At 42.7% G+C, this 26,321-nt stretch overlaps 1 protein-coding gene across 1 annotated transcript in view; it reads right to left on the bottom strand.

The window, feature by feature from the left end:
* Positions 1 to 25,704, bottom strand: part of espn (espin) — a gene marked incomplete at both ends in the record, with an annotated part of 45,404 nt that extends 19,700 nt beyond the window's left edge. Inside the window, 9 exons of the mRNA XM_080764235.1 lie at positions 2,472 to 2,531; positions 3,775 to 3,899; positions 4,436 to 4,719; positions 6,436 to 6,694; positions 8,758 to 8,889; positions 10,943 to 11,125; positions 11,258 to 11,444; positions 21,012 to 21,205; positions 25,411 to 25,704. Of these exons, the coding sequence (XP_080620361.1) occupies positions 2,472 to 2,531; positions 3,775 to 3,899; positions 4,436 to 4,719; positions 6,436 to 6,694; positions 8,758 to 8,889; positions 10,943 to 11,125; positions 11,258 to 11,444; positions 21,012 to 21,205; positions 25,411 to 25,704 (1,718 nt within the window). The remainder of the gene's footprint in view (positions 1 to 2,471; positions 2,532 to 3,774; positions 3,900 to 4,435; positions 4,720 to 6,435; positions 6,695 to 8,757; positions 8,890 to 10,942; positions 11,126 to 11,257; positions 11,445 to 21,011; positions 21,206 to 25,410) is intronic.
* Positions 25,705 to 26,321: the final 617 nt, after the last annotated feature.

The following is a 26,321-nucleotide window of genomic DNA, read 5'->3' as shown; positions in this document are numbered from 1 at the left end:
GAGGGGGGGTAACAATAGATATAGTGTATGAAAGCACTTTTGGCTTACAAACACACACATTGGTACATATAAGCAAGCGTGCACCCGTGCTTGTGAGCACACACACACACACACACACACACACACACACACACACACACACACACACACACACACACACACACACATACACACACACACACACACACACACACACACACACACACACACACACACACACACACACACAGTACCAGTCTGTCAGCATAATGTGATTGTTAGTTTCTTGCTTTTAAGAGGAAGCAAATGCTGTCTAACTTGGGTGGGTGTGGCTGCTTCGCTGGATCAATGATTCAAATTCTGTGCATTTGCATGTGACTTGCAGCGCACGTCTCAAAAGTAACATAAGCCATACAGCACATTGGTTTGTACAAAATTAAACTTTACAAACATTTAATTAAAAGCATATATATTTATATATACACACACTAAAGAAAAAGGAAAAGAAAAATTGTGAGTGTGTTTTCATTTTGTTTCTATGTGCCAGCAATGCATGAACACATACAGCTAATGCTATTACCTTCAGCTGTGTCAACATATCTGTTGTGAAAGAGAAAGGGAATTATTCCACTGAATAATATCCAAGGCACAACTACATGTGCCTCCTACCCAAAATGTTAACGACCTTGCAAGAAATGATACGACCATAAACCAATTCATGGTCATTTTTTAACACTCTTGCTAACAGCAATGTTGTCAGTGAGTACAGTGCGTACAACTACCATTAAAAGTTAAGTTGCCGAAAATGTAACTCAAAAAAGCCTCCAAACCGCTTTGGACCAGCGTGTATACAGCACAAAGTGCACTGTTATCTGACATCTCAGCCATAACTATACAGAACACCCGATAGAAAAGTCTTCTCGCTCCTGTTAGCACCTTACCTTAACGTTAACAACACATCCCTTCTCACGCTGCACTCCTCTGGCCTTCACAGATCTTCAGCGAAAAGCTCAGAGGTTGCACACACACATAAAGAGAGAGAGAGAGAGAGGGCAGGTCGTCTGTCACCAGATCCTAAACAGACACCTCCCCCTCTCGGGCTCAGCAGCGCTACACCTGTCATCCTATACCTGTCCTCTCACTTTACCCACAGGACCTCATCAATAACCTATTGGCCAGTCACTGCGGTGATGATGACATCATGGTCAGCCCCGCTGACCAAACCCCGCCCCAGTGGCTTCTTATGCAAAGTATGCCATCGTTCTCCCAATAGCCGACCCAAACTCAGTGGATTACTTGTGTGAATATTCCTGTTTACGTATACTGTACATGAAGCACTGTGAACTCCTGCCCTGTGAATTGACCATATTCACAGGGCATTTAGCTGTTACATCATACACGGCATAGAGTGGAAGTGTTTGCGTTTTTGGGGTTTAAAAGTTCAGAATGTTGTTAAGTCCTCCGTGTTCATTTATTCTTTTGTAACTCTAAATCCTGATTTATTCTTCATTGTACGATGGAAATACAGTGGGCTGTATTTTGCGTGTCTTAAGTACCAGGTCTTATTCCCTAACTTGAGTAAACTAAAGACCTGGAGGTGTGGTCAATGCTCTTTGGCCACTCAGAATAGCCAAATGGCATTGATCACGCCTCCAGGTCTTTAGTTTAGGGAATAAGACCTGGTACTTAAGACACGCAAAATACAGCCCAGTATCTTCAAAAACAGGGTCGTATCATAATCGGGGACTAGACCATTTGACATTCAATGTTCTTTTTCCACAAATGAGTCCAAAAATGGGGGTCGTCTTATAATCAGAGTCGTCTTATATTCGGTACAATACGGTACTTTATTGTTCCATCTTGTGTATACTGTACGTAGGTACATAAGAGTAAAACTTAGTTGGTTTGGCTTCCTTCAGACAATGCAGCAGCATAGACCAGGGGTTCTCAACGTTTTTGCCTGGGGACCATGTCTCGCAACCCCACACAATGTGTCCATGATTTGCAGCATTTTGTTCTAAACGGTCTTAGCCAATCAGGAGGTAGTATGAACAATCTGAAAGACCCATTTCGTTGACTGGCTATGCCTATCAATTTGCATGATGTTTGGACAAAATCTGTAGGTGTAATGTCAAATAATGTGTTTTTCAAATATTGGCCTCCTGGTGGCGCTATAACAGGCCTATGAAAAAGTTGGGGCAGAGGTTCAGCTCTGGCATCCAGGGAGTGTATGTGCAGAGATTAGGTGTTCACAGACTGACACACGGACGGACGGATGGACATGCAAAATATACTCTCCCCATGCCTTCGGCCTGGTGGAGACAATAAATACTGAAACCAGATAAGTTCATGCATGTACTATGTGTACTACTACTATCATGTAAATAATATAATATAACATAACGAGAAAAAAAAAGTAAGATTCAAGAAAATCATTTATCATCCTATCACTTCCATTTTCGCTCCTGATTGGATAAAATTGGCATCCCAACCTGAAAATCGAAACCGTCACTAAACAGCTGAAGAGACGGGGTGGGGTGGGGCTACTCTTTCTGCAACAAATATGTTTACGGTAAAATTACCATTTCACACCAGGCTCTCTTAAGCAGGAGGTGAGATTGGTCTGGTTAGATCTGATCAGTTGGATCTCAGGATGGGGTTACGTTGCCACTGTTACTACGACAACCAAGGCAGATTGCTTTTCCCTACGTATATAGTGCACAGCAGATCTTTATTCTGTGTGTGTGTGTGTGTGTGTGTGTGTGTGTGTGTGTGTGTGTGTGTGTGTGTGTGTGTGTGTGTGTGTGTGTGTGTGTGTGTGTGTGTGTGTGTGTGTGTGTGTGTGTGTGTGTGTGTGTGTGTGTGTGTGTGTGTGTGTGTGTGTGTGTGTGTGTGGAGGCAGCAATTTGTTAAATTGTTAATGAGGGCGCGCCCTGGCCTGAACTGGATAGTAACCTGGATGCAGAAAATAAGACAGGGCGGGGGAGTATGGTACAGTATACTATAGTCACACACAGCCTTAGGCAACTTGGTCTGGCGGAGATCAGTGCTCTGAGGAGTACACTTTTCTAGTTGTACAATAACAATATAGGCCTACCGGTAAATTAGAGATCTGTCCGAAAAAATTGTTACACCTCGGAACAATATAGTTACCACTTGTTAAGGCTCGTGTATGTCGGAAATAAATCAATCAATCAATCAGTCAAGGCGAGTCAGGCAAGTTCTGCATTGGAAAAGTATGTGTGGGCTGAGGGTCTCTTATTAAAACCCCTCCTCCACACATGAGTGCATGCATGCACGCACGCACACACACACACAACGTGGCAACTCAACGTCAACTTGGAGACACACCATGGCAACAGAGGGGCAGTGCACAGTTGCAGCAGCTACTTTTACATTGAACAACATCAATGTAAACTCAAAGCAGAGAACAAGCAAAGCTATCCTCTAATGATTGTTTTGATGCTGAGCTGTGCAGCATATCACCTGGGATGGATACAGACGGATTTGTTTGTTTCTATCTACATAATCCATCATTGTCAATATACCAAGAAATGCTTTGATCTGGTTTCCTTCTACACCAAATCTCTTCACTGAAAATAGACAATCTACAAACTCACAACGTGTCACATTGCGACTTAAGTGAATGTTTCCCCCTGAACAGGGATGCTAGGGCTCAATGCTAGGGCTCTCGTTAAATTGAGAGTTCCAGTGGGATCAGTCAACTACTCTGAACCCTCAGTAATTAGTGAAATTAACAACAGGCCCATCACAACAGTCATTGTTTAGGCCAACTCAGAGGCCTGTCTTTGTATAATGCGTGTCTTCACTGTCCTCATTAAACGTGCTAGGACAATAACTCCGTTGTGAGCAGTTTTCTTCTCATCCACCTCCATGCTGAGGGGCAAGGAAGGGTCATTCTAGGGCAACATGAACCAAACGGATTAGTGTCAGGCAAATGGTTCTTTGTATCAGTACCTGGTGCATCTTAGTTATGTTACTTGTTCGTTAATTGGTCACATGGTGTATGCAATGTACATTGTTTCGATGGATTTACTGTATGCAGTTTGCTTGTCCGAATATGTTAAAAGGGGAGGGAGACCTTTGTTCAGCTTCACCCAAGTGATGGCTGCTCAGATGGTTATGATGTACAGTGTTGTGAGCAGACCGCGTGTCTACCGTCCCTGTCTGACCCCTGCCCTGTCTGACCACCGGCCCCTAACCCTATACCTGAATATTTTTAGGCAAAACTTTCTTAACTTAATCTGCACACCTGCCTTTCGTTTGAGACTAAACTGACTATAGCAACAAAAAAAGGATTCATATTGTGTCTATACCGTAACATGCCACAAGAACGAAATGATCCGATAATTATATTCTTTGCTTCTTCTAGATCGTATCTCCATTTATATGAGGAAAACCGCATTGCAATGTAGATGTGTTGCTTCTTTCTTACCTCCTTCTTGTTGCCGGTGCTGTCCACATGTCTCAAGCTGTTCTTCACCTTCAGGTACTCCTCTGGAACCTGCTCCGGAGGAGGTGGCAGTGGCGCTGGGTAGGAGGGGGGTGGAGGGAGCGGCTGCATTGATTCTGGGGGAGGCGGGGGTGGGAAGGAGGGCGGTGGCGGGGGCAGCTTGGAGTCACCACCGGCCATGGGAATCTTCTCATTCTTGGGATTGATGTCTGGGTTGAGCATGTCCATGTAGGCCTGCATGTCTGTAATGGCCGAATCCGATGCACCTGGAAAAGCACATTTATTTTGACCTTATATTTTAGAAGGAAATCTGCGCTGGTTGGTCAGAAAAGAAACAATTTACAAGGTAATTTAGTCTACTGTACATCACTTAACTGTATATAATTCAATATAGAAAGGTGCAAAACGAATTGCGACCAAAGCTCGCAGTTACAGTAACTATGGAATCGTACATTTCCCGTCAGTGTATCACTAAAAATCCCAATTCATCAGGGATGGAAACGTCATAGGAAATGCGACCTGCTGTCGCAATTAAGCCCATATATGGAGATCCCTGATGTCATCAATATTAGTATATGGATATGTCACAACCTGTTCTGACATTCCATGTCATTCCATGTTGATCCTTCCCCATCCATCCTTCCTCTTCGATGTCTCCCTTTTGACTCCCTAGCTGTCCATTTAAACTCTAGATGGGCCTGCCTTAAAGTTATTTGTGCAGCCGCGCCCGGCAGCCGGCGAGAACTAGAGTTCTCAACAGGCCCGAGAATTAAGGCCCAGCCCTACCTCGGCCATCATCAAACCCTGTACACTCAAGACACTACCCCCACTGCCACCCTTAGATCTCCATATATGGAGCTGATCTGTTCTTACATTCCATATGTTGATCTGACCTCATCAAACCCTGTACACTCAAGACACGCTCCATATATGGCCAGTGCACGGGCGGTGTCTTACCGGTACTAATAGTAGTATTAGCATTATTAGTATTAGTAGTATTAGACAAATCCATGGGGAGTTCTACAATAGTATTTAAATCAGCTTTAAATCTGTAAGCCAAATAATTGAAAAGTCAACCATTCAATACTCATTGACGTCAGTTAACACAATTGAAGTATTAGTGAGGTAATGTGCCGAACTAATTGCAATGAAGTTCCTATTCTGCATGAAAACAGACCATCTCCCCATGAACCACTAGGGAGCAGCACTAGAAAGGCACGCAACTGTACACACAGTACAAAGGAATGCCGACTCCACCCATGGTATTTGCTACACTTCAATAAATAGTAGAGGTTCCCACCATTGTGGGTTAATACATCTACACACCCCACAGGGCATCATCTAAACAACAGTGCCATGCAAATGACAGCATTACAGGACACGTTATGACAGAGGATGTTATTAGTATGGCAGGCAACACACAGAGACATATAAGCACATGTAGAGATGTCTACACATACTGTATACACACAATTTTCTTACTATGTGGAACTGGGGACATCCAAAAAATGTTTTCCATAAAACACTAAACAAAACAAAAACATGTTTTAACTAGAATAGTGTGCTCGTCAGCTCTCATGCCTGGCTGGGTTGGCTACCCAAGGCCCACAAACTTTGAAAGTCAATGATAGCCAATAGGAATGAAAATGAATCGATTTGATAATTAATTGTAATTGTAACTCCAACTCTGAAACATTTTTTTATTTACCCCTTTTCTTATTGTGTACTTTTTTCCTGTTACTGTTACTACTATCCTATCCTGTTACTATCCTATCATGCACACACACACACACACACACACACACACACACACACACACACACACACACACACACACACACACACACACATTTTTGCCTATAATGACATGTCAAAAATAGGGACACCAGGCTTAATGTGGTCAAGGCCCAGATCATGGCATATATATTGTCCCTTTACATAACAATTGTGAAACATAAGGCTTATAATAGTGAAACGCAGACCTGAGTGTGCGACTGTATTAAGTTGAGTAGGAGGGGCCTGGGAGTTTGGAGCGATGCACTTCTTCTCCCCGGTGCTGGTCTGGCTGGAGTTGGCTGAGTCGTAGTCCGATAGGTTGCTAGATGGCGAGCAAATGGGCACGAAAGTGGATGGCTGGTTGGCTGGAGGCATGGTGGTGTTTGGGGACGAGAGCCCCGAGTCGGGCTGCTTGTACTCCAGGTCAGTGGAAGGGTCCCTGGACAGTAAGCGGTGCTCCACACTCTGCCGGAGAATGGAGTTTATTATGAAAGAGTACAGATCAGAACAGATAAAGTAGAATATAATCAAGACTGGGCAAATTAGCATTGCGGGAGGGGGGTGGTGGGATCGATTTTGCCGACGTGTTAATGGAGGACCATTTAAAACAAAGGCGTGCTGTAGTTTGCTACCAAACAGACATTTGAATCCACAAGGGCTGCTTGGGTCTTTCTTGGATTTTTGCCCCCTCTCTTCGAAGTTGGACTGGGACAGCTCTAAACTGACTGGGCCACGGCCCGTGTGGCCCAATGGACCCTACGCTGGTGGCCTTAATGGGTTATTTCTCAATAGTAGACGTGCTACTATGAATAATAGACCGATGGAGACAACGCACTTGAATCAATCAACCAAATCGTTCTGTTGTTACATTTTGTGTCAATGTATTAGTTGCTTCTTTAAATAGCTGTTTAATAAGTGAGATAATGAATGGTGCACAAGTCATTCTTGAGAAATAAATCCTGATAGGGTGTTTAATTCCTGACACAAAGCGGGGGCATCTTTATCAACCTTAAGGGGTTTATTTCTCAACAATGACCTGCTCACCATTCATTATCCCTTTCTTATTAACCACTTTAACACCGGCGTCCCTATTTTGGGCATGTCATACTCCTACTCGAGTCGATATTTTTTAATAGGGCTTTGGTGGTTAACAGTGTGAAAATGTTATTCAGAGTCTAAAATTGTTGACCTAAATTATAGGTCAATTTGTATAGTAAAAGGATTTTGCAGTGCCATATTAGTACTTAAGGTTCAATTCAAGGGAGTGAGAGATTTTATTCTCTTTCTATTCTATACTACATAATCAGTGCCGGGATTTCTTTCAAAATAGAAGCTTGGGGTGCCGGGAAGATATGGCCGCTTTTACTCTGTATTTTTGCTTGCTTACCTCGCTAAGTTTCCGATAAAAGTCGCTGATGATCGCTCGCTTCATATTTTGAACGAGAGGCATGTTGAAGTCAGAAATGAAGAGCTTAGTATATCCATCTGATCAAAACCACGGAGAGCTCCCTAGATTAGGAGATACGAGGGATTCTTTCTGCAGCGGTAAACAGGGAAGTGAATGGGTCCGCGGATAAGCGAAGAGCAAGGAGTATGGTGGCCTTGGAGGCCAACTAAACTTTTTTTTTTTTTAAACATTCCGAATATTTTTCTCTCGTTTGATATTAATGAAAATGTGCTAGGACGCAACCCGTCGGTTGGATTAGTTATGACGTTCCCACACGTCGTACGGTCTAAATGGGTTAACAAAGGTGTCATAAGAGGTGTCTACTGTAGATAGCATGAGCATGGAAATTCTGTAATGTCTCCATCGCCCATGATACACCCAAAGAGAACACTTTGTGGCTTGTAAGGTGCATAAGGCCTTTGCCTTTGTCGGTTTTAATTACAATACTTTAATGACATAAGGCTCTAGGGCCCTCTTGCTTTTCCCCAAAGCACACAACTCAACCTGCACACTTGGCCCAGTGGAGCTAAAGCAAATGGGGGAAACATGTTTCCCACACACCCAAGGGAGTGAAGTGCATAAGTGTTATTTGTCAGTGCACCATGCTCCCTGTGGTAGACTGTCGTGAGAGTCGCAGTATGGCGAGTGTCAACAGCACTCGTTATTAGCAGGCAGAGACTGGTGTCAGCTGTGAGACGTGTGGAGGTTCACTAAGGGAAGCTATGGGAATCACACACAGGAATGAAATCATGATTCATGATTATGCATGGGATTGCTGTTGTAATCACGCATTATGTTTTTGTTTGATGGGAAGTGACTGGAATTGGACCTTGGGGGATTTTTGACATTAGTTAATTTAGTTAGTTATATCTCAATTGTGACCATGTGTGAAAAACATATTTTTCAAAGAATAAGTAATTCTGGAACATATATGCAGAGTACATTATACCTGTGACTGTAAACTATTTCCATTTTTATCTCTGAGAGTTGACAAATGTAACCAAATGGAATGATGGGTCCATTTGGTTACATTTGAGTTAAATGAACACTTTACTGTGTTGCGTATGGCGTTACATCTCACCATATTCTCCACAGTGTGCAGGTACTTGGCACACTGGGAATGGCCGTTATACTCTGCCAAGTCCGCTGCAGAGAAGCCATCCTGGTCTTTAATGGCCAGGTCCACGCCGTTTACTACGAGAATCTGACAACACTGGAGACATGAGAGAAAGAATATCAGGCATAGTCGGAGAAAGGAGAGGTAGAAAATGGGGGGGGAAGATAGACAGAGACAAAGAAAACAAGGTGCAAAGAGTTGAGAAAAGAAAGAAAGAAAAAGATGGGATAATGGGATGACACCTCTGCATGCTGCTGCCCAGATGGGGAAATAAAACATGTGGATGACTGTGAGAATCTATTTCACCTTCTGGATTTGGAATCCGCTTCAGCTTTGAAAATAGAGTACAGTACAGTACAGAACAGGTCAGCCAGATTGATATCTCTGCTTGATACTGACTCAGACCTGGTCTACCAAATAAAAACATCTAGTACTATCCTTACTTTCGTGGAAAACATCAGAACATTTTTAAGACGATAGAAAACAAAGTAACATTCCATTAGTAATCTGTTTTAATACAGTTGATTTTGGAAATTGTGTGTGTACGGTCTCTTGAGAGCATGCAAATGATAGGGAAATCCTGTAAATATACTAAAAACAATTTCTCCAGTGTGGCAAAAAGAAAATAATATTTTTTTTAATATATCATTTTTATCCCACAATTTTGTAACCCATTTTTCACCCAGTGTCAATTATCTAATAACACTGGGCTCTACACTCTTTTCACCTGACGGGGGAGTTTCCCCGGTTTGACGTAGCGAGTGGAAGGAACACGTTATTCCAACCAGTTCCTTTCCCCTCCATCAGGCTGGCCAGGGGGAGGCAGTTTAGAGACCAGGATTACTGCATGTTTTTTGTGAGGGTTCCTATAGCGCCTAGGGGACACGGGGAGAACATGAAGAGAACTCCACACAGAAAGGCCCTTTGGCCAATCCCACCTAGGGTATGGGCACTGATGACGCAGAGGAGAGAACACACCCCCAGTGCTCACAGCGTCCCCAGCGGGAATCAAACCCGGGACCTTCTAGCTGTGAGGCGACAGTGCTACAGACTGCACCACCGTGCCCCCCAAAGTAAATAATCTTGAACTTAAGACTCTTTAAAGTTGTTTTTGGCAGCATCTGTGGAGTGTCAAGAAGTAGCTAGACTAAGCTTATTGTTATGGGGCCAAGCACGAAGTGCGTATGTACCCTATTGTATCTGGTAATTTTATTACTTCTTTAACTTTGTCTGTTATGCCAAACAGACGACAAACTAATCTTACTCCAAATTAGCTAAAGGGGGGCATAAAGTTTCATGCCAAACAGACAAAAAACGAATCTTACTCCAAATTAGCTAAAGGTGGGCATAAAGTTTCAAGCCAGTCCAATGGTACAGGATATTAGCTGCTCACAGACTAACACATGAACGGACGGGGGCGAAAACATAGTATCTGACCTTCGGCCATCCGGCCTGGCGGCGACAAAAAGTAAAAGCAGTGGGTTTAAACAGGGGCAATACAAACCACCGGTGGCTATTTATTCAAAATAGACGACGGTCATGCAAAACAGAATGACCCGCAATCATAAGGCTAACTTTACTGGTGGTGGAAACTAGCACTCGTGCTAACACACTGTAACCAACGCATCTACAAATTGTGCAATTGTGCAATGTGATTGTGATTTAAATATCAAATAAATAAACATAAATATCAAGCAAAAAAGGTAAGCAAAAGTATATTTTGCAGCACGCTGTAAAAACAAAACAAGATCAATTAATTTCATTAATTGTAATCATTAATTGAATGTTAGGATTAGAAATCCTATTGCTATGGTCCTCCTGGTTTGCCTGTTCCAAAAATGCATAATTGCTGTTGCTGATGCACAAAGAAAAACAGATTTACAATATTTTGGAGTTATATGATGCCAATACAATACACAGCTCATGGTCTTACCAAAGTTAACCACTTACCCGTAAACCCTATATTTAGTTGATCAGATTCCCTCGGGGCTCTATACCAGGACCCTCCTGTTTTCGCTCTATATTAAATATCTTAGCCAAACATAGCAAATTTGCTTAAAATGTCCCCCCAGAATAGCGATACTAGGGTTCATGTGGTTAAATATAACAATAGGACACTGAACAGCAGCAGCACCAAACCTCCAGTTACCTCCAGTTCTCCATTCTCTGCAGAATCATGCAACGGGGTCCCACCCCAGCTGTCTGTGACTATCTCCCCACCATGCAGCAAAAGCCAGCTCAGCACCTTGGCATGGCCTCGGCTGGCTGCAAAGTGCATGGGTGTGGCCCCATCACCATCTCTGTCAGACAGGCTGACTTCTGTGTAACTCATCTGTAAAAGGCAGGACAACAACATGAGTTAATAAGATAAGTTTAAACACATGACTACCAATGGACTGGGTAGAATACTTTAAGTTGTTTATTAAACATTTTCAGTTGTTGAAATGAGAAATGACATGCATACCAGCCAGACGATTACAGAGTTGTGGCCCATCTGGGCAGCAGCATGCAGAGGTGTCATCCCATCATTGGCTCTGATGCATGACTCTGCCCCACAATCTTTGACCAGGTACTGGACAACCTCCAGATGACCCTCCTGGGAGGCCAGGTAGAGGGGTGTGGCACCATTCTTTGTTTGAGAATTGACAACACTGCAGGAAAGGCAGAAAGATTGTTTCTAATAAGATTTCAAGCAATATTTAAATCTATTTCTCTTCCAGTTTCCAGGAAGAGAAATGCTGTAGTTTTACTAGTTTCTATTGCAGATGTCACTGGTAGGCATGTATCTGACCTATCCACAGCCCTCCTCTGAGACACAGAGTGAGTAGACAGAAATGTGCCATTTTATAATGAGCATTAGTGATGGGCATAAATTATATGAAGTCTATGAAGATGGGTGGAGTGATTGGAGTCAGTGGTCCTTTAAGACAACAAAATGTCAATAAAACAACTGAGCTTTTTCAAGAGGCAGCAGACAACAAGCCTAAACCAACTCCACTTCACCTCCAATAGGCCCCTTAGCCCCACCTTGCTTGGTCTCCTTGTCCAATGACAATTCACCCCTTGTCCCAGATCCTCCCAGTCACAGTGGGAGGTCAGGGAGCAAACAAGTATTTCCCTCTCTAAATCCCATAAGGCTCTGCTTTATTTGGACACTGACAAGTGAGCAGTGAAAAGAAGATTAGCATCCCAGTGTGGCTCTTCTACGAAGTGTCACTGGAGAGTGGTGACCCAGACACACTGAGTAGGTGCGTGCGTGCGTGTGTTGAGTGTAGACACAAACATGAACCTCCTATCCTTTCTCCTGTAAAGGTTATGTATGGCTCAGCGCAGGAAACGGCACAGACTAAAGGCATCATATTAACACTAAATGTGGATAGGGTTACTTATGGTCCAAATACAGCCCTTTAATCTGACTTTGGTTATTTAAGGTAATGGGGCGTTTGTCTTTGAAAATTACCTGTTGCAATGAGCTGGACATTCTTTGGCATACAAACTAAGCTGAATAAAATGTTCAGTTGGGACATGGACAAGACAGTACAGCCCTATTGGAGATGGGGATTCACTGGTAAAATATGCAATTATGCAGTCATGTTTGTCTGTCTGATTGAGGGAAGGATTCCTGGTAGAAACAACCACATCTTAAATATTTCAAAATAAGAAGGAGAAGTAATGTACGGTTCTGTCATCAGGTTGTGGGCAGACGAGATGAAGTATTCATGAGTGTAACCAAAGTGGGCCAGAGTTCACCTGTACACTAAGGTTTGATTATTTGTAATGCAAGTGAGGAACAGTTCAATAGTCGTCGTGTTTTGCATCTTATAGTATACCAAAGTGCTTAATATAGTGAAATAACTCCCCAATGCCCAGATGAAATGCCACTCTAAGTTCACCATAGAAGTGCTTTTGGAGTGCAGGTGTAGGTTTCAAAGGGTTTGACAAAGCTGTTAGCCATGTGTGTTGGCACGACTACAAAGTGCAACAGTCGCTGATACCATGTCAATCACTTTGTTAGTCCAAGAAGAAAATAAAATGTATGCACTCCCAGTCTCCTAGTCCTAAGTAGTAGATACCAGATACATTTCAACTTCCACGCTGAAATGAGTAATTTGGCTCTGTAATTTGCCTTGGTAATGGCATGTAATTTCTTTTAACAAAGGATAATGTTATTATTACTAGCAAGGTAATTGATGTCACACTAATAGGCTCCTTGCATAATCAAGTCTAATTGACAAGGCTGTTCTGGTCTAAATAATTAAGAATGCAGCAGAATAAATTATATGCTTTATGCTTTATGCTCTCACTCTGTAAAAGTTTGATCATAATATGTTATTTGTGTGGGGGACAGACCACAATCATACTTTTTCCCGTACTTTTACTGGGTCACATTTTACAACTGAGCTAGCCTATTATACTGTATCTTAGTTGATTGGGCTTGCAAACTAACAATACACATATCTACGTTTCTGCTGAAGTAAATTCTAGTGTATAGCGTGCCATCATGTGGTCCTATATTGCTAGGCAGGTAATTAAAGCATATAAGCAACATTACTATCGACTAAGACTCTTTTACTGGGTACTAGGTTAATGGATAAAGTATAATACTAAACAATGCTGGCATTAGGGGTTTGTTTTCAATTGAGGTCTCCTCTTCAAAGATGCTTTGGATAAAAAACATCCTGCAAGTACAAACAGCATTTGCTTAGTTTTGGTGACTTTAGAATTCTGGCTGGGAAGGACCACCGGATTTGTTCAACCACAAAGCTATTAAGAAGATTATAAATGAGAAAAAGGAAAATATTGCTCTCGCTGTTGGCATGATCGTACACCACTTAACTTGTACTTCATGCTGCATTGGATGGCAGAGTCAACATTTGTAAACTTGAACAATATTAGACAAACAAGACTTGATGTTTTTGTGATGGTGACATAACATCATGATTCATTCATAGGCGCATATTTGTACAGTAGCTCAGCTGGCTGGGTTAGCCATGTTATGTTATGTGACTATATTATAGTCACAATTGTCCTTGCTTTGAATCTGGGGACCTGTCCTTGGTTTACTGTCTCTTTATCATTTCTACAGTAAAATAAAGCAAATACACCTAAACCGAAAATGAAAGAAGAAAGCTACGGTAATCTTTAATCAGAACTTCCCAATTTCATGCTCTTCTCCGAAGACATGCTTTTGTAAAGGTGTACTTTCGTAAAGGTGTACTTTTTGAAGGGCTGTGGTTAGCCTTGGGTGAAAAGGTGTACAACAGTGGCTGATATCTTGTCAATCATTTATTCAGTTTCTTCTCGTGGAGTCCGTTCTCCTCTATGGCTGTGAATGCTGGACACTAACACAAGCCCTACAGAAATCCCTGGACGGGTGCTACACCAGAATGTTACGTGTGGTACTGAACATCACCAACAAGCGCATTACCAAGTGTATCAGAGAAGATGGCAGTAAGGAGGATGAGACTAGCTGGCCACTGCCACCGACACTAAGAACTCCCAGCTAAAAAGCTTATACTGTGGGAACCAACACACGGGCATCGATCGAGAGGACGTCCCACATCTACCTATGTGGACGTACTAAAGAAAGATGCTGGTGCAGAAAGCACAAATGAGCTGGCCAGATGTATGGAGATCCGAGATGACTGGAGATGCCGATGGAGGGCTCGTCTGAGGACGACGTAGAGAGATTTATTCCAAGACAACATACAGTGCCTCCGACAATATATCTGTGTAATTTACTCAAGGATCAAGAAGAGGGTTTATTTGTCACTACTACTACTACAGTGAAATGCAAGGTGACACTCTCAATGATTTGATATCAGTGTCTTTGAGTGCCTCCTGTCTATTATATAAGGTGACCATAGCCATAATTTGCTGCTCTACATACTGTACACAATCTCAGCAGCTGTTTGTGAACACATTAAAGGGAACAAGGTAAAGTTAAAGCTAATCCAAACCCTAAACCGATCCAGTTTTCTCAGTGAGAAACAACTCTGTGTCCAATGTGTCAACTGTGTCCAACAACACAGTTAAGATTTTGTTGCACTTTCTAGAATACTCAAGTCCCCGCCATCACCACCAGCCTACCCACATAACCACTCAAACTATTGGTATTAAGACCAAGCCAAAGATCTTAATCTACACTAATTAATTACATAACATGTCTGTTTCCCCTCCCCTTCCCCCTCTCCCTAATTCATTCTTTCTGTCCTTTGTGTGTACCAACCAAGGCTATCATGGAAACAGCAGACATAAGCCTGTGGTCATTCTGGGTCACTGGGATGAAAGGAGAGAACAAACCTCCCAATTCTGAAGTGGTCCATAAATCTGACAGACACTATCTAGAAGTGAGTTCTCCATCTGCGCCGTGTGCCAGTTGGCCCTCAAAACACAAGGGATAGCCAAATGAGGAGCACACTGCAGACAAATGAACGCTTACTCTGGCATGTTTATAGTGCCATTGCTCATCAGTTCCCATGGCTTATATTAAGATTTTCAAACAAGGGTAACCTAGAGGTGTGCATATGTAACAGAGTTTAGTGGGTTCCACTTGCTCCTTAAGTAAGGGCATTTATTTCTTTTTTTAATCATTTTTTTGTGGCTTTCGCCTTTATTTTATATTTGTTATGGAGGGATAGAAAGTAGGCTGACAGGAAATTGGGAGAGAGATGGGGTGACATGCAGTAAAGGCCGTCGGGATCGGGAGCCGAACCCGCGGCACACTGCCAGACTGGATTACCAGCCAAGGTGCCTGGACCGCTGAGCCACGGCCCAGGCCAGTAAGGGCATTTCTTATTGGTTAGTGTGGCACCTCATTGAGTAACACAGGTGTCCATGTTAGAGCAGTGCCAGTCTAAATGAGAAGGTAAGATGTGTTCCTCAGCACACACTATTTTCAACAAGAGTCTGTATATGTTTACTGTGATAACGCGATGAGTACTGGTTGTTTTAATGCTAAATGTACCAGCATGAAATAAATGCACCACGTCTCTGTGTGTACGTACGCGTGTACGTACGTCTGTAATCCATGTAACTCGAGAAGCGTTTGCCCCACCAACTTCAAATTTGACACACGTGTGACGCAATTTCACACCACCAAAGTCAAGTCCGTCAGATCGCCGGTTGTCCAGAACCAGCACAAAAGCCTCTCCCCGGGATCTGGACAGGGCCCCTGTCTGTCCGGGCTCTTTGACATCTCCATATGTATGTAGCTGGCCTGATTTATTTTTTATTTTTTTATGGAGGGATAGACCATAGACATATATACGTCGTAGACGCCCTTTCCGGCTCTGAGGCGCGTGTCACCATTGAAGGCACAATTTTCCCGAGATTCCTTGCAAAGCAAATTTGCCTTCAATGAGCAGCTTCCGTGTGCGTAACATAAGTCCCGGAAAAGACTGTGATTTGCCAGTAGTCACTTGAGTGACAGCGAGAGACATGCAGGAGTCGCATGAGTGACGTCACTTGGGCAGCGACGCAGCGTGCCTTCAGCAAATGCCTTCAGCACTTCTAAATAAGAAAGCTGCGGAGAACTGTTGCTTTGTGTTCACAGTAATCTAATCCCCCCTGGCTCTGATGTTGATTGTTGTATTAATAACTTTGTTGTTTGTGTTTGTTTATTTTGTATTGTAATGTATTGTCGTGGCTGGCCTGTTCTGACATCACAATGTTGTTCTGACATCTGCATATAGGATTAGAATTAGCTATTGCAGACAGAGTGACATACCGATAGTATACACAACACACATTCTCATAAGATTTGAAAAGTATTCAAGAATTGTATGATGTCACAAAAACCTATGGCCAATACAATGGATCATTTTGGCTGCTATGTGCAACAAAACTAACAAGTGGGAGGGAGCTGTCAATCAAACCTAGTCCACATAACCCCGGTGTAATCAGCGTAGTTGAAAACACCTGTATGAGTGTTCTGGGCCTCCTGGTGGGGATAATAGCAGCCAGCACTAATCAAAGTCATGATAATATACATGGGTCATGTCATCCTTGTCATTTCTAAAGCACAAGAATGATCAAACCATCCAATTATCTTTGAAAACGATTTGATAACCGCTTAATTTGCGCCATGTAAGAAACCCTGACACAAGAATGCTATCTCTCCACTGCATAGCTCCATTCTAAACAATCGCCCAAGCCTCACTAGTACTAGAAAAGCAGCCCCCTCTATTCAAACGTATTTGTTTCCTCCATTATCTTATCGGGGTTGGCGCTACTGCATGTTGCCGCGGAGACAATGGTAAACAGCAGGGATGGGGGGGGGCATCAGAGAAGGGTGAATGGAGCCCAGCTATCAGGGAACTGGTGTGTCTGTAGAGCTCATTAAATATTCAGCTGCCATGCACCTGTCTGTGGTGCATCTGGACCATAATGGAGTTCCAGGACTCGAGGTTAGAATTCCGCTCAGCATCTTGTCCATTTGCAGTGGTGGAATAAGTACTTTTTTGTACTTTAGTAAAAGTACAAATATTTTGAAAACAATGTTATGTAAATGTGTTGGCATCAAAATGTACGTACAGTACTAAAGTAAAATAACTCATTATGCAGAATGCCCCATTTCAGAATGTCTCAAAGTTTTCAAAATATTTCGAAAATAGATCACAAAATATACAAAATATAAGTAAAGTAAAATTTGAAATGGATTGGAATTTGGAACCAGCCAATCCTAAAGCACCATGCGTACATAAAAATAAGATTTGTGTTATTAGCTTGTCTGTTATTGCTGGTGTCATAGCCCTGACGATCAGTGTGTTCAGGGTTCGGTACCCAGCATTGGCCGGGTTATTGCATGGGTGAAAAAGGCCCTCTCTCTATCTCCCTGTTTCCGTATGTCGGTCTGTTGGTGTGTCTAATCTGCGTGTGAATCCCGGCTGGGGCCTCTGAAGCATGCTGCTCATAAGAACATCATAATAATGCTGTCTTGTATTGCACATTTCTCTGCGCTATGTTGTAGCTGGGCTGTTGTATTCCAGACCTGTCTCTGAAACGCATGCGGTAGGCTAATCAGAGTTATTGTGGTGGAGAAAAAGCCAAAAAAAAAAGTGTTATGGTGTGTACTATGAAATAGAAACCTGTCGGCGCCACTGTACAACCTGCAAGGTTGATTCATCATAACAGTAGGTGACAGTTTAAGCCCTAGACCAGTCTATGGACATTTGTATTCTTTATATCAATCTTTATATCAATTATATTAAGCCTAGAATCAAGCCATCCAGGATCTTGGTGAATCATGTCCATAAAATCCATAAATGTTTTTTTACAGAATCAAAGGTTTTATAGTCCGGAATCACCAGGATCGGTACACTACTTGAAGGCTGACGTGAAATTAAGAAATAAATGTCATAAAAGAAGATGACAATTACTGTTTTAACTTAGAACTGTCAAATTAAGATGGAATTTGATGTTTGTACATTTTAGCTACACAACTACACAGCAACATCCTCAGTGTTAAAAGCCCAAACCACACCAATGGGTCGCCATGTAACTCCTTGCAACCAAACGGTTGAGAGTAGACGCATGTAGTTGAAAGCAACCATTGAATTGAACCAATTGAATCACTTGGGTCACCATGCGCCGACGTGCAACAGGACATATCACACCACTGGGACGAACGCTAAATTTCATTCATGACAAACCAATTCCCATTTATTATCTGAACATGATAAACGTCCTGGTTTGAGGGAGATTAAAGTGAACTGACCCCCAACACTGTTTTACATTTACCATCACAATGCCTGCAAATGAATCAGTGTCCTTTCCCCAGCCCTGACAGTGTTCCCTCCCTCTGCATTGTGTATCAAGTGCTACTGCTGACAGCGATTCTGCTTTGCAAGGTCTACAGTGTGAATGGTGGTCACTGAGGCCATATGGCCCAATGTTATCTCTATGGACACGGGTCTGTTCTGACACAGCACTGATTAGCAGTGACATTCATCTGAGTGTAATCACTCTCACACACAATGACACCTGCAAGCACGACACATACAAACACACACACACACACACACACACACACACACACACACACCACATAACGCACAGTTTATCTGGGAAACACAAGGTGCACTCACTCACACATAACTATGTCCTACCTAGGTCCAATCTGAGGAATTATTCAAGTTGTATTGCAAAGAGACCAAAACAGGATAAAATTATGCCTAAATGTCATTTTGAGAAAAAATAAACTGTCTGAGGTTATTCAAAAATGGGGTTTGAACTAAAGGCAGTAAGGTTTCTCCACAGCAACTAAAAACAAAACGTTCAAATTCCATGGTATGAGATCAGCAAATCTAAGTAGAAAATCCTATCTAATACATTTGAGTAGACATAAGCCAAGTATTAGAACACAGCATTGCCTGTCGTATTCCTATAACGGCCATGATATTTTTCCTTCTTTTTTTTTACTGTGAGACGTATCTTAAATAGTCAATCAGATGCCTGACTTGACCTTCCAAAATGTGATGGACAAAGTCAGACTTTTAAAGTGGCAACAATCTGAGATTAACCTCCCATGTCCACTTCTCCATGCGGTGTAGTGTTTTCTGTTGTAAATAAGTGACGAGCAGTAGCCTAACTGGTGCTAAGCTAAAACAGTCACAGACATGCAGTGATGTCATGTGGATGCTGGGGGGCTTGGTCCCCCCCGTGAAGAATTTGTAACTCCTCTTTTGATCATCCATTACTACTGTGGTGCTGAAATGTTGAAACAAGTCATGAGTGAATCATTTGTTCGTTGTGAACTGAAATCGTACCACTGTTCTTACCAAACTGTAAATAATAGTACCCACCCCCCAATGCGGCAGGGGTGGGGGGGAGTGCGGGGCGGGGGGGGGGGGGGGGGGGTGACAATTATAAGAACTCTTCGTGACCTAAATGTTCTGTTATCAATCTTAGCCAAGTGTCGTCACAAGACTTCTTAGACTTAGAGGATTACTATCCAACCGCGGCAGCAGTTCCAAGAAAGTGGAGAAATTGCTGTTTTTTGTGTTTAGATTATGCAAACATTTTGCATTGTTACAGGATGGATTTTATGTTCAGCTCACAACAGAAGATGACATTGTACACTGATGAAAAATAGGAAAGGTTGTTTGATAATGTATTTAGACTCACGTTCTGTGATATTTTAAAGCTAAGCTTGCCTAATTGTTGTTTTCCAATTTCCAAAAATCTACATTCCAACAGTTTTGGGCTTACATTTTAGCCATAAAAATGTGTACATTGTATCACAACTGCTACAGTCCTACCAAACTCCAGTGGTGCACGCAACCTAATTAAGCCCTATTTTAGACTTCATCGTATGATGGTCATGACCGAAAGAATAAGGTCGCAAATACAAGCGGCCGAAATTAGTTTTCTCCGACGGGTGGATGGCATCTCCCTAAGAGAGAGTGAGAAGTTCAGTCACGCAGGGGAGACTCGGAGTAGAGCCGCTGCTAGCTCCTTCGCCTGGAAAGGAGCCAGCTTAGGTGGTTCGGGCATCTGGTTAGGATGCCTCTCGAGCGTCTCCCTAGGGAGGTCCTCGATGCACGTCCCACTGGGAGGAGACCCCGTGCAGATGGAGGGATTACATTCACTCACTGGCCTTGGAACTTCTCGGGATCCCCCAGGAGGAAGTCACTAATGTTGCTCTGGAGAGGGAAGTCTGGAGCTCTCTGGTGGAGCTGTTGCCCCCGCGACCCGACTACGGATAAGCGGTTGAAGATGGATGGATGGATCGTATGATGGTGTTGAATGTCGAAATATCAATCTAAAAGTACACAACACGTTGTGATGCGCCACATTGTGAGCTTGTCAATTGGCTATTTTCGAAAAGGTTTGAACCTGTAATGACATGCCCAAAATAGCGGCACCAGGTTGACAGTAGACTGGAACTCACCTATGCTTTCTATGGCATAGGCAGCTCCCGGCAGGATGGGAGAAACTACACACTGCTCCAGGACATGAGACTAATTAATTAGAGCGACAGAGAGAGAGGAGTGTGCGTCAATTTAACAAAGATGCAGACGATCAGAAATCAGCAGAGAGTGAGCGACGTTTGCGCTCGGCTACTGTATGCCGAATTGAAGCGGACTTGGCCCCAGACTTTTTTTTTCTCCCTTGAAATAAAAAGGTCTGGATTTCCGAGGCTAGGTTGACAATAGTTAAAGAGAGAGAGACAAAAAAAGTTAAAAACATTATGAAAAATCATGGTGCGCTCTTACTTTGGACTGTGTCCCAGCAGTAGTCGGAGAGAGGGCAGGTCTCCCTTGGCAGCAGCATAGTGAACAGGAAGGGCCCCGGTGTCTGTGCTAATGTTGGTGTCTGCCTCCCCACCCTTCAGGAGCCAAGATGTGATCTCATGGTGACTGAAGCGGGATGCCAGGTGGAGAACAGTAGCACCAGAACTGTCCCGGTCCTGCAAATCAGAGAGAGGATCAGTGGAAAACCACTTGTTACTTACAGTTACTCATACCGTACAGGATGTGTAAGAAAGGGTCCACAAACAGTCGGAAACGCATCAAGAAAACACATCAGTTTGACTGGTTCTTTACTAAGTTGTGTACTACATAGATTTTGTATAGACATCCTTGGTGAGTCTGGTGACTGAGTTCACATGGAATGCACTTCTGGAGGGTAAAGCCTGATGGTGCGTTCACACGGGCAGATGCAAAGATACAGTCTACCATTCATTGTCAATGGAAGCCAGCGACATGAAGATGCAAAGATGCATCCGACGTTTGTAGCTGCTGCAAAAGATAAAACAGCTACAAATACACTGTGTAGCTTTGCATCTTTGTATCTTTTGCATCTGCTTGTGTGAACACATGACTCCTTTTTGTAAAAATATGAATTATTAATATAAACATATTTTTTCCTTTTATAAGAAGAACAGATACAGACTTCTTTCTTGTTGTTTTTTCTCAATGAATAGTGGCTGAAAATATGAAATTTTGTATTCTCAGGCGCGAGTTTATGTGTTGAGGCTTTCCATATTTATCACTGCATTAAATACACGTTATCAACCAATATCAAGACGTTGGAATATGGCCAATATGGCCATACTGACTGTTTTCAACGATGGTGCTCGGCTGTGTTCACTTGGAGCGTGTGCAGGGTGGTGCAGAAATATCGGGGGCATGGAAAGTAGGGGGGACTATTAATCTGTGCCTATCTATCGGTACGCAACTCGAATGGCGCTGAGTTGGCTCTGGTCGCAACACTCGGCACGGCGACTTCAAGGCCACCAGAGACGGCACGCCTCCCAAAAAACAAGCACACCCTAACATGTCAGTAGTTTCACTTCCGTGTTTCCTAGTATGTCTGATTATCACATTGGCTCTATTCCAAGCTTCTGATCACAGACATATTCTTGATTATAGGCTGATAACATTCGAAGCGGGTGCCCATATAGTTAACACACAGGCTAATACATAATAAAAGAGTCAATTAGATGGGGAAACTAAAATAGACTTCTCATAGGCCATCTAAAACACATTGCTACTGGTAATTGAGATGTTTTGCCTAATGTCAGCCAAGTGCTGATCAGTTAACTGATGGCACAAGGTTCGCTTAATTGTTCTTTGGTCTATCAAGCATTCAAACCTTGCCTCTGATGGGGACAGCAAGTAGTTGAATGATCTCTTATTACTCATTGTTGCAGATACTTTCATGCATGCATGATCCCAGGCTGGTACAGGATTTGCTCAAGGCCATGTTTTAAGCATAACAATGCATGTATCTGTGTGTGCCTTCATCGTGTGTCTGATGTATTGAATATATCTGTGAATGAGTGTTTACCTTTCTGTAACATGTGTATTGCTAACATTCAATTTAGCATTGTTGTACCCTACTCACTGTAGACATGCAGTGAGTTACCTGAACACTGGAATTTCCTTCAGGATCAATATATACCTCTATACCATTTGTACCCATCTACTCTATCTAGCTACCTACTTACCTAGCTATACAGTACCTACCTACCTACCTATCTATCTACCTATCTATCTATCTATCTATCTATCTATCTATCTATCTATCTATCTATCTATCTATCTATCTATCTATCTATCTATCTATCTATCTATCTATCTATCTACCTACCAGTGGCGGAAGGTTCCCCTAACGACAGTGGGTGCCCAGCCTATATATTTTAAGGTGCCCACCCGCCCCGCAACTTATTATTATTGGCTTATTATTTTGCCAGTGGGTGCTTCTACTCCTGAGCACCCGCAGAGTTGACGCCGCTGCTACCTACCTACCTACCTACCTACTGTACATATCTACTACAGTACCTACCTACCTACCTACTGTACATATCTACTACCTACCTACCTACTGTACATATCTACTACCTACCTACCTACCTACTGTACATATCTACTACCTACCTACCTTCCTACTTACTGTACATATCTACTACTTACGGTACCTACCTACCTACTGTACATATCTACTACCTACCTACCTTCCTACTTACTGTACATATCTACTACTTACCTACCTACCTACTGTACATATCTACTACCTACCTACCTACTGTACATATCTACTACCTACCTACCTTCCTACTTACTGTACATATCTACTACTTACCTACCTACCTACTGTACATATCTACTACCTACCTACCTTCCTACTTACTGTACATATCTACTACTTACCTACCTACCTACTGTACATATCTACTACCTACCTACCTTCCTACTTACTGTACATATCTACTACTTACCTACCTACCTACTGTACATATCTACTACCTACCTACCTACTGTACATATCTACTACAGTACCTACCTACCTACCTACTGTACATATCTACTATACCTACTGTACATATCTACTACCTACCTACCTACTGTACATATCTACTATACCTACTGTACATATCTACTACAGTGCCTACCTACCTACCTACTGTACATATCTACTACCTACCTACCTACCTACCTACTGTACATATCTACTACCTACCTACCTTCCTACTTACTGTACATATCTACTACTTACCTACCTACCTACTGTACATATCTACTACCTACCTACCTACCTACCTACTGTACATATCTACTACCTACCTACCTACCTACTGTACATATCTACTACCTACCTACCTACTGTACATATCTACTTACCTACCTACCTACCTACTGTACATATCTACTACCTACCTACCTACTGTACATATCTACTACCTACCTACCTACCGTACATATCTACTACAGTACCTACCTACTGTACATACCTACAGTACCTACCTGTCTGTCTGTCTGTTTGTCTGTCTCTCTGTGATATGATAATAGTGAGGCATACACCGGTACTGTATTTGTGCACGTTGTGCCAGGCGAGGCGGTAATAGTAATTTGGTGTGTGTCTAGGGAAACGGTGGTGCACTTTTCTACAAAGTGCTTTCCAACGCTTTGCGCATTTACAAAGTGCCTGACTTCATTCTTTCAGTTCCCATGACGAAAGACAACATAAGGTTGAACTTAACTTCTATAGAGTGTTTCTAATCCTATTTAAATGACCCAAGGTTTTGGTCTGCAAATTCCTTTGTGCACAGTAAAGTACATTTGTACAGTTACAAATATATAAATGAACACTGGACGTTGATGTGTATTGTGACATACTGCACAAGGCAAATACTGATTCAAAACATCGCATAGCTACTTTCCTGAGCCAGATTCGTTTTTTGGGGGAAATGTTGTTCTATATGTAAAGCAATTTTTTGGCTTTTCTGCCTTCATTGATAGTAGGCTATCAAGTGAAAATAGACAGGAAAGAGGGAGAGAGAGAAGGGGAGAGACACGCAGCAAAGGTCGTCATGAACAGGACTCGAAAAGCGGGCGCCCCTATATAAAGAAACTTTGAGTACCTGAGTATTATTATTATTATTAGTGTCTCCACCAGGCAAAGGCGTGGACGAGACTATATGTTTGTATGCATGTAGGCTATAATTTCCTTGGCTGTCATATGAATGAATGCATGCATGCATTCATCCACTGTAGTATAGAGACATAGGAGAAGGACTCTGGCACAATTCAGTCCTAGCAGGGGAATGCGTGGCTCAAGAAGTGGGTTTTAATCAGTATAATCACTACACCATCTACAAAGTAGATGGTGTAGTGATTAACACATGCATGGTTACAAGACATGGCAACCAAGCATCTGATTTATTGAAAACAGCCCTGGTATCAAATGTGATTAATCAGTCAGTTTGTTTGACATTTTCTCTGAACTTGAAAGTAAACAGACATAATGACTGAATGAGATAACCTCTACCCTATGGACAGGCTATAGATTGTGTCAATAAATGCATGTTTAACAAGGTTATTGCCATGTCCTAACAGATGTCTGATAAGCACAAGCACATCCTCTTGTAGGCTGGATTTTGTGCAGATGGTTGCTGCCCTCATCATTGACTGTGATTATTGATTGCCAACTTTTGGAGCTCAATATTGATAATCACACTCATGTGAATGGCATGTTACTGTTTAACAGCCCGGTGGGAAATACAGCCATGGCACAGGGCCTGAGGGGCGTCATTGCAATGTGGACTAATATAATTACTGAAAAAAGCTGTACATTTTTAATTATTAACAGATGTAACACAACTTCACTTACCGCTGTACGACATCCTCCTTGGGTTAGCAGCCACTGTAAACATGACAGGTTGCCCGTGGCTGCTGCGTCGTGTGCGGGGCTCGCGCCATTGTTTGCCAGGCTGTTCCCCGGTAAACCTGCCTCTTCCACTAGGAAACGAAGGCAAGTCAGCCTCCCAGCCCGAGCGGCATGGTGGACAGGTGAAGCGCCGAGAGCATCTTTCACGTCGCTATTTAGTACTTTTGCTTCTAGTTGCACCTTCAGAGCCTGCACGTCGCCTTGCCGTGCTGCAATAAGCGTCCTTTCCACCACCATAGCTGCGCTTTGACACAACTCCGTGGGAAGCCTGTGTTACACACACACTCAGTTCACCATGTAGACTTTACAGTCTATGTGTAGACCGCGTTAACCGTTATAGGCTATATATTGGCGTTGTGGAGCCCTCATCTCTACTGGAGGAGAATCGCAGCTAAAACAGCTTATTCATTAAGTGGGTCCAATAATAAGTTGATCCGCTGTAGGCTATACGCAGGCTATCTACAAATAGTCCGTCGTTTTAAGTGATTCGTACAAAATATATAATTTTCTTCATATCGTAACTCAAGCATAGCTTAATTGACAAACTATAGGCTTCAAACGCCAACCTACCGTTAGTCTCTGTGACTATGGAGCTCTGCACCTGAGCGGCAGCGCGCTAGGCTACTCTCCTCTCGCCGATACGCGTATGGATGCTGAGCACCTGTTGTTGCAAAAGTGTTCAAGTTTTTACAGCGAAACCCCACATTGTGTTTATCAGATTCCGATATCCATAGCCACTTACTATCTTACGTTTCTACTAAGTAACCGACCATACATTATCGTGTGTTTGCAGAGAATTATTCCGTGGTGGGGTTATTTTTCTTCCTATCACAGATGGCGACATGGGACTCACC

Source organism: Protomyctophum bolini (assembly GCF_963924005.1).
Source record: "Protomyctophum bolini genome assembly, chromosome: 5".
Taxonomy (NCBI): Eukaryota; Metazoa; Chordata; class Actinopteri; order Myctophiformes; family Myctophidae; genus Protomyctophum; species Protomyctophum bolini.
Note: the sequence above shows the minus strand (reverse complement) of the source record. Positions and strands in the feature narration are given on the sequence as shown.